Source organism: Lycium barbarum, chromosome 3 (genome assembly GCF_019175385.1).
Source record: "Lycium barbarum isolate Lr01 chromosome 3, ASM1917538v2, whole genome shotgun sequence".
Classification (NCBI taxonomy): Eukaryota; Viridiplantae; Streptophyta; class Magnoliopsida; order Solanales; family Solanaceae; genus Lycium; species Lycium barbarum.
Window position 1 is genome coordinate 120600635 of NC_083339.1, and position 17366 is coordinate 120618000.

The 17366-nt window shown below is 37.0% G+C and overlaps 2 protein-coding genes across 3 annotated transcripts; one reads left to right on the plus strand and one right to left on the minus strand.

Annotated features, from left to right (window-relative positions):
- The first annotated feature begins 4892 nt into the window (after positions 1-4892).
- On the plus strand, positions 4893-7138 carry LOC132632084 (pentatricopeptide repeat-containing protein At3g49240, mitochondrial). Its single transcript, XM_060347893.1, has one exon. It carries the CDS (start codon positions 5020-5022, stop codon positions 6970-6972), a length of 1953 nt encoding a protein of 650 aa, XP_060203876.1. The 5' UTR covers positions 4893-5019; the 3' UTR covers positions 6973-7138.
- A 780-nt stretch (positions 7139-7918) lies between these two features.
- On the minus strand, positions 7919-12598 carry LOC132632085 (E3 ubiquitin-protein ligase SINAT3-like). 2 transcript variants are annotated; one of them, XM_060347896.1, is made up of 4 exons: positions 12032-12216; positions 11821-11867; positions 9459-9845; positions 7919-8489 (listed from the first exon to the last, which is right to left on the minus strand). In XM_060347896.1, exons 1-4 carry the CDS (start codon positions 12072-12074, stop codon positions 8127-8129), a joined length of 840 nt encoding a protein of 279 aa, XP_060203879.1. In that variant the 5' UTR covers positions 12075-12216; the 3' UTR covers positions 7919-8126. The 2 variants fall into 2 exon arrangements, with proteins under 2 accessions (XP_060203879.1, XP_060203878.1); XM_060347895.1 differs by lacking the exon at positions 11821-11867 and having other exon boundaries at positions 12032-12598.
- Positions 12599-17366: the final 4768 nt, after the last annotated feature.

Sequence of the window (17366 nt, forward strand, 5' to 3'; positions counted from 1 at the left end):
TTTATATTATAAGTATATTCTTAGTATATTTTAGTTATTTTTCAAGTATATAACTTTCTAGTTTTTAATTTAAGTAGATGTATATTATAAGTATGTTCTTAGTATATTTTAGGTATATTCCTAACTTAATATAAGTAAAAATATGAACACAAGTAAATAGAAGAAAGCTCAATGAGCCATATATTTTATTCATTCTTGAATAACATTTATTTGCAAGTTGTAGTTTTTTTTAACTTGCAAATAATACATGAGTTGCAAAGAAATAGTAGAATAATAAAATCACCAATTGTCAATCATTTAGTTAATTTCTCCCATATCATATTCGGCTATGGAGATATCTTCAAAGTCTTCCATTTGGTCCGCTCCCACTTGCTATCAAATCTTCAATCTCTTCCTCTTCACCTTCCACCGCTAGTAAGTTTTGATTGCGTCGCTCCGATCTAATCCAATCGCGAATGCACACCAGTACTTGCAAGCTAAATTCGGATAATGAGTGTCTATGGTCTCCAATTTATTGTCTTCCTTGGCTAAATGCACTCTCCGAAGCCACGGTTGATATTTGAACCGTAAGGATATCTCGCGCCATTCTTGAAAGTATCAGATGACTTGCCTTGTATTTCTTCCACCATGCTAAGATGTCCAAATCATCTAGTTCCTTGATATCCACATTTGGCTGTATCAAATAAAAGTGATATTCATCAAAGTTTGCATTATGAGAAAGAGTTGGATGTGAATGTAAAACTTTTAAATGTGACAAACCCGACAAGACCTTTTTGCTACTTTGAGAAGTAGTAGGGTGTGAAGCAACGGGTGTAGCATTTTCTTTCAAATTAGAATAATGACTAAAATATTTTCTAAACTCGGCATCAATCGCGAGCTCGGCGTCAGCTAAAGATGGTTATGGTTCAACTTCCTCTTCAATTTCTAAAAAGGTATAAATTTGACCAACCAATGCTATAGTATAAGACATTTTTAAACAAGGATTTAAAAGAGAACCCAATATAAATAAAGTTGGGATGGGAAAAAAATACTTCTTAAATTTTGTTGTCATATTAAAAATAGCCGTTTGATAACCGGATTTATTTTTATACTCTTGTAAAACTCTAGCTATTTCCGCTAAGTAGGCTAAAATTCCGGTTACCGTGGGATAAAATTGTTTAGAAAAAGCAAGAGTTGCATTATAAAAAAATTCTAAGAGCTCAACACATTCCTTAATATCTTCTCAATCGGTAATATTTAACCAATCATCACTATTCGTATTATAATGGTTGTGAACTTGTTGTATGGGAACCCTATACTCATATGCTTGTTGTAGCGTAATGTAAGTGTAGTTCCACCTAGTCTCAACTTCTACTTGAATTTTCCTAAGTCTAAGGCTATTTTCCACACAAGAATTCTTAAAATCTCTCAATTTTCCCCTATTAACATTACAAAAAAGAAACGCAACCGCATTTCTAACTTTTTGAATAGAATCTTCAAAACACTCAAGACCATCTTTAACAATTAAGTTTAAAATGTGACAACTACATCTCACATGAAAAATATTTTTTAGCGGAGGGTTTAATTCCCTTTTTAAAAGACCAACCGCCTTTGTATTATTAGAAGCATTATCTAAAGCAATACAAAGTGTTTTTCTATAAATGTTAAAAAATCTCATAATAGTAAACATTGAATCCGCTAAAAAATTTCCATCGTGACGACCTTTCCCTTCATCACATAAAAAAGCTATAATTCTTTTTTGCATAACCCAATGACATGAAACAGCAAAAAAAATCTAACTTGTTAAGAGTAAGACCCAAATCAGCGGTAAGAGAAACATTACAATTTAAAGAATTAAATACATGGCGCAAATAAAATCTATATTTTTTATACAAATCTATAACATCCGCTCTACAAGTACTTTTAGGAATACCCTCAAATAACGGATTATAACAACGTTGAATGTAAGTAACAAACCCCAAACCCGAAGGAAAGGAAAATGGTAAACAATCATAAGCTACCATTTTAGCTATTTCTACACGCTCTCTTTTCTTGTCATACTTAAATTTTTTACCTGTTCGTGGGTCTATCGTCATTTGAATACCCCCCCCCCTCCCACATTTGAACTCGTTTGCTCTCCCCAAACATCCATATGTTTCTTTCTCATATGACTATTTAGTGTACCCGTTCTACCATCCTTACTAGTTCCTTGTCTAAAAGCAAATACTTGTCTACATATGTTACATTTAGCTGTTTGGCTTTTCTTATCCTTAGTCATAAATTTCCAAATTTTAGCGGTTGGATTACGAGTTCTAGGCGGTTTGTCTTGTGTATGTGATTGTGCAGGACCTGTATCTCCTATGGGATTTTCAGGGGCTTGTGTTTCATCATCATCATCAATTTCATTAAAATTGTCGGTATAATAATGTTGCATTGTCTCATGATCTAAAAGTGGATTATTTCCACCAACATCAATACCTAAATTAGGTGTTTCTTCCACAAATGTTTCCTCATTAAACTCACCCCTAACAATACCACTACTATCGGCACCATATCTAAGAGCCTGTTTGGATGGGCTTAAAAAAACATCTTATAAGCTGGAAACAACTTATAAGCCAAAAAAAAAAAAAAAAAAAAAAAAGTTCGGGTAGCCCAACTTATTTTTTTTGGCTTATAAGTTGTTTTCAGCTTATAAGCTACTTTAGATAAGTTAAGCCAAACAGACCCAATTATTTTTTTGGGCTTATTTTAAGCACAAAATGACTTTAAGCTGGCTAGCCAAACACTCAAAAAAGCTGAAAACAGCTTATAAGCTATTTTCAGCAACTTATAAGCCAATCCAAACGGGCTCTAAATCTCTTTGCCATTATTAAATAGAATTAATTTAAATCACACTCAAATAAATCACAAATAAATTGCAACAAATTAAATTGCTAGAATTAAATTGCGTAAATTAAATTGCAAAAAATAAAGATAGAGTTGGAATGAAGGTACCAAATTGCCGGACTAATTTCCAACAAAGTGAAGGCGGCTAGAATTGCAAATCCACCTAAGCTACTTCGGATTGTTGCAAAATCACCAACTCCACCAACAATATTATAATTGCAAAATTAATAATTGAAACTATAATAAGACTTTATAATATTTAATTGAGAGAAATTTAAAGTGATTAATTGTTGCAAAGTAACTATAACTGAGAGATTGAGAGAAAGAGAAGAGTGAATTGGTGTGCATTAAAATGGAAATGAAGAGAGGTTTATATAGGGGTGGAGGATGGGTTAAAGTGTTAAAAAAAAAAGGTTGGGGGGGGGGGGGGGGGTTGGGGGGGCAAAATGGGGTTTGGAACCGTTTGGCAACGACCATTTTTACAAATGGACCGTTGGCCAACGGTCCAGCCCACAATCCAACGACTACATTTAAAAAAAAAATTAATTCTGGCCGATTTAACCGGTCCGGTTCCGGTTTAACCGATTTCACCGGTTCCGGTCCCAAAAAAATCAAAACCGGACCGATATATATTAAACGGTTGAAGGGCTTAATAGGGAGTAGGGAAAAGGGAAATGGGGGAGAGGATTATAATGTGGGGATTCAAACACTCACCAACAAGATGAAAGTTCAAGTAGCCAACCAACTGAGCTACTAGATCCCTACTATTATTTGGTAGTCGAATTTTACCATTTACCTTATTTTGCTTACTCCCAATGACTAGGGAGGGAATTTTTTTTTCTTTTTTTTTTTTTTAAAGAAAGTAGAGATTTTTATCATAACTTGTGGCACCATAAATTTTTGCTCATCCATCAAAAACTTTTGAGATCTTTGTGCACAATTTATTTTGAAGTCACGACACAATTTATACAGAAGTTCCAGTGATAGGCAATACTTATGGCAAGACAAGTCTTTGCCTATCCATCACAAAGTCCAGGTAATCAATCAAGACTTGTGATCAATTTGTTTCGAAGCCGCGATATAATTTTTATTAAATTTCTGGTGATCTGTCAAAATTTGTGTCAAAGCAAATCTTTGCCCAAATATTCAAACATTTGGTCGACCCATCAAAACTTGCAGCCAAATATTGAACTATAAGCTTCAAGTTCTAACACATAATTTATTTGAAATAATTGCACGCTTTTCCCTTGAAATGGACTGGTCTTTAGTTTTTTCCCTTCAAAATTTGAACTTATGGGTAGCGAGTCATAAGTTCTTTGGGACTGGCCATAACTTGTAAGATATTATGATGTGAAAATATAAACTTATGTCATTGAAAAGTTGTTTATCTTGATCCAAAAAAGAGTTAAAGACCGCTAAAAAATATTGTGAAAAGTGCAAATGGCCCAATTTATTTCTCTAAACTTGTTATGGTCAGAATTTAAATAGCGCGAGTGATACAATTTATGCAAATCAAATCTCCCGAGCTATTTGGCCTTGAAATACATTATTTTGTGTGAACTGGCCTGGTCTTTCATTTTTTCCCCTCAAATTTAAAATCTTTAATTTTTGGCCTTCGCCTAAAATTCATGGGTTCTGGATTTGAATTTTCGCTCAGTCAAATATTAAAAAGAAATTGCAAGGTAGAAGTTTGTAGTAATGTTAGGCCTATTCAGGCAGAAGTTTGCCCTGAATATGCCTGCCCAAAATTAGGCCTATTTTGGCAAAAGTTAGGCCTTAAAGCAGAAGTTTGTAAAATTCCAAAAAAAAATAAAAAAATGCCTGAAGGCAAAACTTTGCAACTCTACCTTAAACTCTGCCTTTCAAATCCAAACTTTAACTTGTGATTTTTTAAAAAAAATTTGATTAGGGGGAGGTTCGAACCAAAACCAAGAGAATTTTAGCGAAGGCCAAAATTTAAAAACCACCGGTTTGAGGGACGAAAATTAAAGACCAGTGAACCATTGAAATATAAACTCTGGGCTGTTGAAGATGATGTAACCCGGCCCGTTACACATTTCTACAATCTATTCTTCATCTTCTCCAATCCTTCTGCTAAACCCTGACAAAACCCTAATCCTCCATTTTCACACACACACACACACACCATCCCAAATGGCTCTCTCCAAACACTCCTTCTTCACCCATCACCTCAAAACCCTAACCCTAGCCAAACCCTATTATCTCCGCCGCCCTCAGCCACCATTCATCTCCCTCCGTTTCCTCTCCTTCGCCACCCCAGAAGAAGCCGCCGCCGAACGCCGTAAACGCAAACGCCGTCTCCGTATCGAGCCCCCGTTATCCTCCCTCCGTCAACAAAACCAACCCCGTCCTGTAACCCCACCTCAAAACCCTAACCCTAACCCTAACGCCCCCAAAATCCCCGAAACAGTCTCGTCACTTACCGGTAACAGGCTCAATCTACACAACAAGATCCTTAAACTGATACGTGAGAATGATTTGGATGAAGCTGCGTTGTACACGCGCCACTCTGTTTACTCTAATTGCCGTCCTACTATATTCACTTGTAACGCCGTTATGACTGCGCAATTACGGCAATCAAGATACTCTGATTTGCTTTCGCTTCATCGGTTTATTACACAGGCTGGTATTGGTGCGAATATCGTTACGCATAATTTGCTTTTGACTGCTTATATGGATTGTAGGAAAACTGATATGGCTATGGAACATTATAAACAGTTGATTAATAATGCACCGTTTAATCCTTCACCTACTACGTATAGGATACTTATTAAAGGGCTTGTTGATAATGGTAAGATCGATAAGGCGATGGAGTTGAAGGACGAAATGTTAACGAAAGGGTTTAGTGCTGATACGGTCGTGTATAGTTATTTGATGTCTGGACAAGCTAAGGTTTCGAATGCTGATGGGGTTTTCGAGCTTTATGAAGAATTGAAGGAGAAATTGGGTGGGGATGTTTCGGATGGTTTGGTTTGTGGGAGCTTAATGAAAGGTTATTTCTTGAGGGAAATGGAGAAGGAAGCTATGGAGTGTTATGAGGAAGCTGTGGGTGAGGATTCTAAGATTAAGATGAGTGCTGTGGCGTTTAATTATGTTCTAGATGCGCTAAGCAAGAACGGGAAGTTTGATGAGGCTTTGAAGTTATTTGATAGGATGTTGAATGAGCATGATCCTCCTAAAAGATTGACTTTGAATTTGGGTAGCTTTAATGTAATGGTAGATGGTTATTGTGCGTTGGGAAGGTTTAACGATGCGATTAATGTTTTTAACAGCATGGGTGAGAAGAGGTGTAGACCGGATACGTTGTCTTACAATAATTTGATTGAGCAGTTGTGTAAAAATGACATGTTGGGTGAGGCTGAGGAGCTCTATAAGGATATGGGAGAGAAGGGGGTTAGTCCTGATGAGTTCACGTTCGTTTTGTTGATGGATACTTGCTTTAAAGAGAATAGGCCTGATGACGCTGCTGCGTATTTTAAGACCATGGTTGAATCTAAATTGAGGCCTAATCTTGGGGTTTATAATAGGTTGGTTGATGGTTTAGTTAAAGTTGGTAAAGTTGATGAAGCAAAATCATTTTTTGATTTGATGATGGGAAAGCTGAGGATGAATGACGATAGCTACAAGTTTATGATGAATGCATTGTTCGAGATTGGGCAGCATGATGAAGTGCTTAAGATTGTGGATAGAATGTTAAGGGAGGATCCAGGTGATTTCTCTGATGAGTTGCAAGAGTTCATTCGAGAATCCTTGAAGAAGGAAGGCAGAGACGAGGAGTTGACCAAACTTGTGGAGGATATTGAGAGGGAGAAGAAAGAAGCTGTAGCCAGGGAAGCTGAAGCAGCTGAAAAAGCGAAGGCCAGTGCAAGAGCTGCTGTTTCTTCTTTGATAAATAGTCCTAAATTGTTTGGAAATAAGGAGCCTGAAGAGCAGTCAACAACTGCCGATGATGATGACAAAGAAGCTGTCCCTGAACAAGAGGTGAGTGCTCAAGAAGCTGCTGTTGAGGCTAGTTCTGCTGGCGAGGATGCTGCAGAAGCTGAGAACCTGGTTGCTACAGAAGCTAGAAGTGATGGTGCTCTTTGATCAGGTAGCGGCATGATGTAATATGTTGGTGACAACTAATGAAACAATATTAGGTTTCTTTTCATGCTGCTACAGTTGCAAGCACGAACCATGATCCTTGTTTGATAAATTGCTAGTGGAAAATTGTTTGTAATTTAGATGGAAATGAAACGAATGATTCATAGATCATCTTGTTGCACTAGTACCCAAGTTATTGCCTGAATGTATTGTGACCTACACCATAGTCTTACTAACATAATTAAATGTTTTTATAAAGTATTAACTAGTTAAATCTTATGAAGCATAAGCATCTCATCTAGGCGTACTGTAGATACTCTTTATGGCAATCTGCTAAACTTTTGGAGACCAAGCAAGAGACAATAGCTAAGACTCTTTTAAACTGAATGCAGTTTAGTCATTTGACACTTAACTGGCGCCTAAATGTTCATGGAGTTAATAGTATTGACGCAAAGAGCACGTTCCGTAACGTGAAGAGCCCGCAGGCTCACAATATATTGTGAATACGTTCTGGAGTTGGCCTCTTTTCATGGAGGAATTTCTTTGGGCTAACTGTAGCTTTCGTAACTCGAGGATGATAAAGTCCCATCCCCTCTCCCCTTCCCTCCTTAAATACTAGACATAGTTCATTTGGCACAAGGTTCGAACTTGTGACAACACACGTCCCTCAACCTTCGCCAATTGAGCTAAACCCTTAAGAGCTTCTACTACCCAGATTTATACTTTATTGTAGTGAGCACTCTGGCGGATTTGACCACTTCGTTTATTATCCTTTTTTCTTTTCTTTTTTCTTTTTGGTTGATGGAGGACTTACGTTTATCATCATTATTATTACCTTTTACTACGGCCGCTAGCAGAAAGAATGATTTTTCTAATCCAGTCCTGATCGAGATTTTTTTCTAATATCATGTTTTATTTGAGAATCGAAATGAAACTATACAACACAAGAAACTGTAAGATGGTTATTAACAATTGATATGACTAAATCTTCAGGGACAATGATATGTAGCTGGGCAGAGCATGAAGTTACGACGATGCAAACAGATTGCTGTCCGTCTCTTACACCCACTGTCACACGCACATACATCCACAGGAAAAAAATAGGAGAGGGGAAAGTAGAGGTTAAAAAAAAAAAAACAATCACTCCGAGAAATAAATTAGCTACACATATTTGGTATGCACACTCCACCTTCTGGATTTTGCTGTTCTTTCCATATCTTTCCAGTAACTCGAAGTTTCAGCTCCTTTCGATCCCCTCCAGAAAAGAAAAGTGCCATGTTACGTTGGATTATTAGACCATCATGACTGTCCCTGACCTTGCGGTGGCTATCTCGAACACTTCTTGGTGTTCCCTCCCATATGAGCTTTCTACCATTTGCTCCTACCTCAAGACTATAACTGTAATTGCGTGCCTCAGACTCATCGCCCATAAATCGTAGAAAAGCCATATAAACTGGAGCCACACCAAGCTGGAAGGCTTCAAAGTGGAGACAGAAATACTGTCCAAAACAATGGAAGACCTGAGAAAGGAGCAACAAAGGGTTGGTCAATGAGAATGAACTTGGGATACAACAACAACATGCCCAGTAGAATCCTATAATGTGCGGTTTGGGGAGGGTAGAGTGTACGCAGACCTTACCCCCACCTTGAAAGGTAGGGAGGCTATTTCCGAAAGACCCTCGGCTCAAGAGAGAAAACAAGACAAAAAGTCAGATAGGGACAAGCATATCAAAAACAATATGAAAATGAGGAATAACAAAAGCGAGAAAGTCATGATAGAACAGTCTGGAAAGAAAGGGACTTGGGATACGTCATATATATATATATGAGATCTTTTTCTTTTTATTGTTCTGTATGAGGAGCATTTTTCTTGTTCCATCTTCTTAAGGGGTAGACAATGGCATTATTCAGAATGCAGGCCACATAAGATGTCCAGAGAGAAATTTAAACATGTCATGCCTCAAAACTCATCCTCACCTATCTTGTATTTGAAATATTAAAGTAAAATTCCCCAATACATCTCCTTTGACATCATAAAGCCCATTTTTCTTTTATTTGGAGACCGTTATAAGGATGCCTTTCTTCTTCCTTACATAGTTTTCAGAAGCTCAACATCCACTAAATAAGAAACATGTGACCTTCAATAGAATGATATAATACATTCCTATGCATTCCAGACAGTCTCTAGGAAGAATCAAGATACCTAAAAGAAAACATGAGAGGAAAAATTGCAGAAAGAGAGAACAGATAATGCGGGGTATTCCCAAAGCCTTAAGAAATGTCACAGTATAATTTGGTTATCCACGTTTTCCCATTTTAATAATTCATTCACAGAATTTTTATAGGTCTATTTGTGAGCATCCTGGTGGTTACAGTGGATGAAAAAGGATACTTAAAACTTTCATAATCCGAAAACATCATGAAAATCCTAAAACATGATGTTCACCATCATTATTGAACTCCAAAAGTTAAAAAGTTGCTGGACTTACCGTCAGCATCCATGTGGCATTTTCTACTTCTCGGGGATTTGACTTGACGTAACGATGGTTGAATGTGCATCCCGTGTGCATATCCACTTTGTGGTCATCTCTTAAATGTGCAACCAAATAAGGGATGTCACCAGTCACTGAGCATTCTGATCCAGCATATGGGCAATTGTATGGTCTAAAATTGCACAGTGCTTCATGCTTGAGCTTACTGTAATATGGGAATATTTCTGGGCATCCCAAAGAAAAATATTTGCAAGGCAGTTCAAGTGACTCAGCAACCTTCTCCAGTGCTAAGCACCTTATATCACCAAGCTCTTGTCTACATGTAGGACATCGATTGTGCACCCGTGTTTTGCAGGTAGAACAAAGTGTGTGCCCATTGTGACACTGCAAAATAAACTAACTTTAGGTCTTTCACTACTGTTAGGACTCTAATTTCATAAAGATTAAATGAAGAAATGCATAGACGACTGTCATGGGTCACTCCCAGTTTATGCACTAAACTATCATCTAATAAATAGTTTACTTCCAGCAAGGAGAATCATTAGAAACAAATTCTAATAAATGAGAAAGCTCTGGGGAAAGGAGCAGACACATCCATTAGGGGTTATACAAGCCCAACGTTCTCAAGGCACATGCATTTCCACTCTATCTGATGTAGGAAAGCTAGGCTGCTATAAGGATATAAGACTTAGCCAGCATTCTTTTAACACAAACAACACAACAACAACAACAACTGATAAAAATTTTGTTGGCAAGGTATCAGTGACAAGTTTCCAGCTTGATCTCTGCAGAAAACAAACTTTATGCCTTTATTCTATAAGATACAAGGAATGTGAACTTCGATCAAGTCGCCTGCAATATACTCTCAGATTTTGTACCGACACTCAGATTGTTCCAACAGGCTTACTTTAAGTGAAATAACAAGACAGCACCTACATATGCTGAGGAGTTCCTGTTTCTGCTTATAGATCCCTAGTGGATTCAGTATTTAAGCAACGTCGAATGTCAATCAAGTCACCTCAAATATACTCAAAGGTTATACCAACTGACAGGCTTCCTATAAATGAAGGAGAAAGACGATACCTATATATGTTGATGAATTTCTAATTCAGCTTATAGAATTCCTAGTGGCATTCGATATTTCCTGGACGGCCATAGTTGAATTATAACTTATCTAAGAAAAATTGGGCATATGACTACAGAGTGAGGCAATATAATTTGCCGTCTTATTGCAGTTATACAAACACATCAAAATTTCTCATACAGTTTCTTTTACATCTTCCGAAGCCTCTCATTTTCTGTCCAGTGAGGAGAATTCATGTAGTTATCTATTTATCTTTGAAAGGGGTGAGGGCGATAGGGGTTATGTGGTCTGCCATAGATCGAGCACCTTCCTGACACAATCCTATCCCACATATGTGAACATCTATAGGACCAAATTCATCCAACCTTCCAAGACTACACTATTTTGACCATATACAATGCTCCAATAATAAGAGCCTAAAAGGCTGCACAAGTCTCAATCAAAGACAATGAGCTTCAAAGAGCAATAATAAGCAGAATATAACTATAACCAATCTACGCAGCCAGCAGACACGATAACAGTGTAACCCCCCCCCCCCCCCCCCCCCCCTTCCCCCCAGTGCTGCTATACTAAGTCACTAAGGGAAGAAGACTATGCTTTCCACGATGGTGTTTGGACCTGCTTGCGCACACCTAGACTATTCCACCGCATACCACCTACCTCCACTAGCACAAGATCAAGTAACTCTGCCACCAAGGCTTCGACAAATGGAAGAAGAAATCAAGCAATTTTTTTTTGTCCCTGCTGAAATTTGAACCCTGGCCTCAAATGGTTACCACCCACTTTATTGACTGTTAGGCCACATCCCTAGGTGCAAGGATCAATCGTTCTTATTTATCCATCTCATGGAAGGATTCAAATTAAAGTAGACTCATAAGGATGATATGTTTATTCAACAGGCAGCAAATCATCGCTCTTCATATTCATGAAAAAACTTAACTAACTAAGCCAATTACAGAATAGTCAAACTCAGTTGCCGTTATTTGCCAAACAGTCAAAAGTATACAGCATATCCAATAAACTGCAGTCATTTTTGAGAACTCATGCTGTGACAAGTTGACTATCAATTCTTCAAATGTTCTGAAATTAATAAAAACCTAATCAAATTCCCCAAACACACTTTTCGTATTCCTCAGCATACCACAACCAAAACTATCATGCTTTTACCTCAATATAAACTTTTCATAATATTCCCACAAAGTCAAAAATGCCCTTGAAAGTTCTAACTCAATCAGCTTTAACTTTAAATTAAAAATAGCACAAAGATCAACATACCATTTCCAACACATTTGCATCATTGTCCATCAACAGAACAGCAAGAACTAAATATAGAAGAAATGTAAAACATAAAAAACCAACCTTTGGAAAAAACAAAAACAAACAAATCTCACAAAGAGGTAAAGGGACAAAAAATACAACCAAAAGCAAAACCCAAACAGGAAAAAAAATAAAAGGAACTTTAAGAGAAAAAACAAAAAGAACAGACCTGATGAATTGGTGGATACATAGAATTGGTGCAAACAGGGCATTCAAGCAATTCATGAACACTAGTAGGGGCAATTCCGGCAGGAATAATGTTATTATTATGAGGTTTTACAGAAGAAAATTGATGAGATAATAACACAGAAGACTGGATCTCTTCATCTTCAATGCCATCACTTGAAGATACACACTCAATGCTCTCCATTTCCATTAATGAATGTTCCTTAATTAAATAAAAAACAACCCACTTTGACCCAATTATATCAAATAGAGAAAAAGATTCAATCTTTCTCTCCACCCAATAAATTACAAGTCACAAATGGTGCATATCACCAAAATTCACATTTCTTGATATTGACAGGCAAGAAGAGAAAGGAAAGGAAAGATGTTTTTTTTTTTCTTTTTTCTTTTTCCCTCGAATGGATTCTTGATGAAACGAACCAAACCAAACAAGCCCTTCTTTTTTTCCCTGAAAAAGAGGTTGTGTGTGTGTGTGTTTTTTTTTTTTTTTTTGAGAGAAATGAGGATCACCGTCAAATTTCCGACATAATTTGTTGTTAGATCCTTTAATCTGACGGCCAATGATTTTTTTTTAATTGCTATAGAAATGATTATTCGCTATTTTGATGTGATTTTTTTGGGTTCAACCAAATACAGCTATTTGCCGCTTATTGTTTTATCCTTTTTGGTCTTCTCACAATTTTTTGGTTTTTTCATCTAGTGTCCGGTACCCACATTGGAGTCCGACTATATTTACGCCTCGTACAGCTCCATTCAAGGAGAGCGCTCTGATGTGTCGGGCATTTATGGCACATTCGAGGCCTTTTTACGAGAAGTTTTACTTGTTTTTAAGCAAGTCGGTGTCTATTTAATGTGTTTTTAGTGTTTTTCAGGTAACGAAACAGATTCGGAATGAAAACAGTTGAAAGTGCAGAAGTGGTCGTAAACTCAGTTTACGAACCATATTCTTAAACACGGGCCCTATTCCATGGGCGTATTAAAGAATAAAAAGAACTAGAAAGGCAGGCTGAGTGTTACGCCTCGGAAATTTTTTTCGTTCAAGTACAGTGAATAGACTGACGAAGGGCGCGACGTATGCAGTGTTTTGATAAGTAAGGAATAACATTTGATGGTCCTAAATGAGATTTCAAAGACATTCGAAGTAAGAGAAGAAAGTTTGCCAAGAAGAGGTAAGACATACGAGATGTATCGGAAAAGGATTTATGAGTAACGAGTTAATGACGATTCAATGAGGCTCGAGAGAAGAGTTATAACGTCCCGTATATTGTTAATGAGGTGCTAAACAAGTGTCAAGAAGGTTCTATAAGGATTGAAGATCAAACGAGTCGACGAAAGTGATTTTCGAAAAACTGTGGATTGTACAGTCCATTAGACGGACCGTACAAAAGATACAGACTGTAGGTATGGCCGTATATTTAGCCAAGATGGGCGGTGTTCACTAGAACCATTATACGGTTACACATACGGTCCGTACAAATTGTACGGACCGTATGTGTGTCCGTATAAATGGGCCGGGACTGATTTTGTGTATTAAAAAGGGGATCCAAGTTCATTTCATTTCATTTTCCCTTCACACCCCTTCTCTCTAAAACATCTTTATACACTTCTCCAACAAGAATTCAAGGGGTATTTGTGATCAATTACATCAAACAAAGTGAATCAAATGTAAGAAACTTATTAAAGTTCATCCAAGACAAGGAATCCAAGTGAAGGTAAAACTAGGGTTTTGCTCAAGTGAAGTGTTTGCACTCAAGGTTCATTCCTACACCATCTAAGATAAGTTTTATGGTATTTACATGTTGTTTAAGGTATTTAAAAGCAGTGTTTAAAAAGGCAGGGGCGTAAGGCAGGGCGTTTTACATATGCCTCGGCGGGGCGTAAGCCCCATGGGTATTTAATTTTTTATATTTCATAAAATAATATATTTATAATAAATATTTTTAAATAGGTAAAATTACATAAAAAATAAAAGAAAAGTGTATATATAACCTTACAAGTATAAACAATACAATGAAATAAAAGCTATTATGAAATGCAAATTAACTCTAACATCTTAACTTTCAAACAATGAAAAATCACAAATTGTTAAAACAATATTACTATCATTCTATTCATTGTATCTCCCTATAAACAACTTTGTCAGTATTATAATTGAAACGTAACTCGTTCATGAATAAAAATTAAATTACTTTCAAATAGAAAAATAATAGAATATGATAATTTTGATACATAGGACAAAAGACCAATGACAAGTGAAAATTCACAATCGGTTATGTATTCTTAAAAGAAATATTAAGTGATATTCACCCTCACGATGTTCTCATATAGTAAATATGCAATACTACGACTTGTTATTTGAGTTATACCCAATCTTCTTATTTCAGTAAATGAAAAATTATTAAGTATCAATCATTTGTTATTTGAGTTGGCCATGGATGGTTTCAGACGAGGTAGGGGTAGGCCGAAGAAGTATTGGGGAGAGGTAATTAGACACGACATGGCGCAATTACAGCTTACTGAGGACATGACCTTAGATAGGAGGGTTTGGAGGACCCAAATTAGGGTGGAAGGCTAGTAGATAGTCTCGTTATCCGTTCTTATAAGTAGTCGCATTATTGCAATATAATTTCTTGTGCTCCGATTTCTGCTATTATCTGTTATTATCTGTTATTTCCTGTGCTTTGGTTATCCTGTGTCATCTGCTCCGATTTCTGCTATTATCGGTTATTTTATGTGCTCTGATTATCCTGTATTGTCTATGTCGCTTGCATTATTTCATTTCCATATCGCTTTAAATCTCTTATCCGAATCTCTTAACCTTATCTAACCTTATCTGACTTCTTTTTATGCTTTTATTGAGCCGGGGGTCTTTCGGAAACAGCTGTCCTACCTTGGTAGGAGTCAGGTCTGCGTACACTCTACCCTTCCCAGACCCTACGATGTGGGATTTCACTGGGTTGTTGTTGTTGTTGTTGTAATCATTTGTTAAAGAATTATGAGGGTCAACGGTTTTAATTAAGGAATTTAACATATAATTGTGTAAGAACTGTTAGGCGAGCCCCGAGCGTTGGGCGCTTAGGGTGTAAGCCTTGCAGGAATTAAGCCCTGCACGTGAGCCCTGGGGCATTTTGCTAGTGTCCCGCCCCGGGGCGAGTCCCAGAACTGTCTTTTAAAACACTGTTTAAAAGTTGAAACACTTGAATTGTGAAAGGATATAGAAAATGGGTCATGAAAGTGTGAATAGTGTCATTTTGAGTGATAACTTGAATTAAGTCACAATTATTGATGTGTTGTGATATGGTTATGTTATAAATGATATTAAGGACATGGGATAAGCATTATATGTGAGAAAACGCACTAGTATACTATGACTATGATTATGGATGAATTGAAGTGGAATTGTGAAACGAGGGAAATGTAGATGAATGAAGATTGTTGGTTATGATATTGTGAACGCTATTATGAATGTTTGGGAGTTGATATACAATATGGGAAAGGTTGTATAAACAAAGGAAATGCTGCCCAATTTTCTCTAGCTTTAGTAAGCGCGTTCATGTAATCGATTAGCTAATGTGAATGCGAATTCTCTTGAAGGTAGAAACGTGAGCATTGAAGGAGAACAACCAAGTGATGGAAATTGTTAAACGAAAGAGGTATGTAAGGCTAGTCCTTTCTTTCTAAGGCATGAATCTTATGGTATGAATCCTCCTACCTCTCTATGATTTTCCTACACATTGGGAACTATGAATCTACGAGTATAAAGAACTTCATATGAGATAAAGAAAAGGGATACGTTACGAACATGACGATACCGATGATGAATCTAAGTCTAGAAGTCACAAAGCTCGTGATATGATATTCCTAAGAAGCTGATGATCCTTATATGATTCCTATGATAGTATTTTCCTATGGTATGTTACGAATACGATAATGATGATGATGAGTCTAAGTCTAAAGATTCTAAGGCTAATAATATTATGGTTCTACAAGGCTAATGATCCATATTACGATCCATTGATGTTGTTCATTGACTATACTCACCTTATATGCTAATTCCTTCAAGGTGAGGCATAATGCTTATGAATGCTCCATGAGGGATTCGGGGGTTCTCGACCTTATGTCACCCCGATATTATTATAGGTTGTCTATAAACTCTAATACGTGTCCTATGACCAATGTTCCGAAAAGTTACGAGTCTATGTTCATAAGGGGTTCCATATGAGATTAAGGAAAGAGATATGTCATGGATACGATGATAGTAATGATGAGCCTAAGTTAGAGATTATAAAGTTTATTATGCGACATTATTACGAAGTTCATGCTACGAATACTATGCGATTCTCATAGATTGTCTTTAACTCCAAATGTACGCTCCATGAAAGGTTATGATAAGTTTATGAGACATATGTGATGATAATGATGACGAGGTTGATAGTGATGATGATAATGATGATGATGTTGATAGTGATGATGATAATGATGACGATGATAATAGTGATAACGCTAAAGATATTTATGGGCTTTTATGTGTATATATATATATATATATATGTGTGTGTGTGTGTGTGTGCGCGCGCGCGCGCTTATGTCTGACTATTATGAAACCCCGAGCTTATAAGGCCGGGTAGAATATGTATATATTTATGTAACGCGCGCACACCTCTGCAGTTGGGTACAAATAACACTGAGCCTTGGTAGGGCCAGGTAGACATGACACTGAGCTTTGGTAGGGCCAGGTAGACATGATACTGAGCCTTGGTAGGGCCAGGTAGACATAACACTGAGCCTTGGTAGAGCCAGGTAGACATAACCCTGAAGCCTTGGTTGGCCAGGTAGTATATGATATAAATACGTATATGCTATGATTATATATATATGATGTATGTATGAAAAGCCCGGAAAATATGTAGGTGAGATTGTCGAGCCACTACGTGGCCGAATGCAGATAACGTTAATGTGTATGAGCGAATGCGGTGTTATGATATATATATATGTGTGTGTGTGTGTGTGTGTGTGTGTGTGTGTGTGTGTGTGTGTGTGTGATACGACGATGTATGAGCTATGATGATACATGTACCGTGGTAGTATATGATATAGGCATGAAAGGTTTCCTCCCTTAAAGGTTAAGCAGGTTATGTCTTCGTCTTAAATCTTATGATTCTCTATTATGCTTATTTCATTCATGCCTTACATACTCAGTACAATATTCGTACTGACATCCGTTTTCTTTGGATGATGTGTTCATGCCCACAGGTAAGCAGGGAGGAGACCCAGATTTGTAGAAGTCGATAAGCAGAGTTTCGAAAGCACTCCATTAT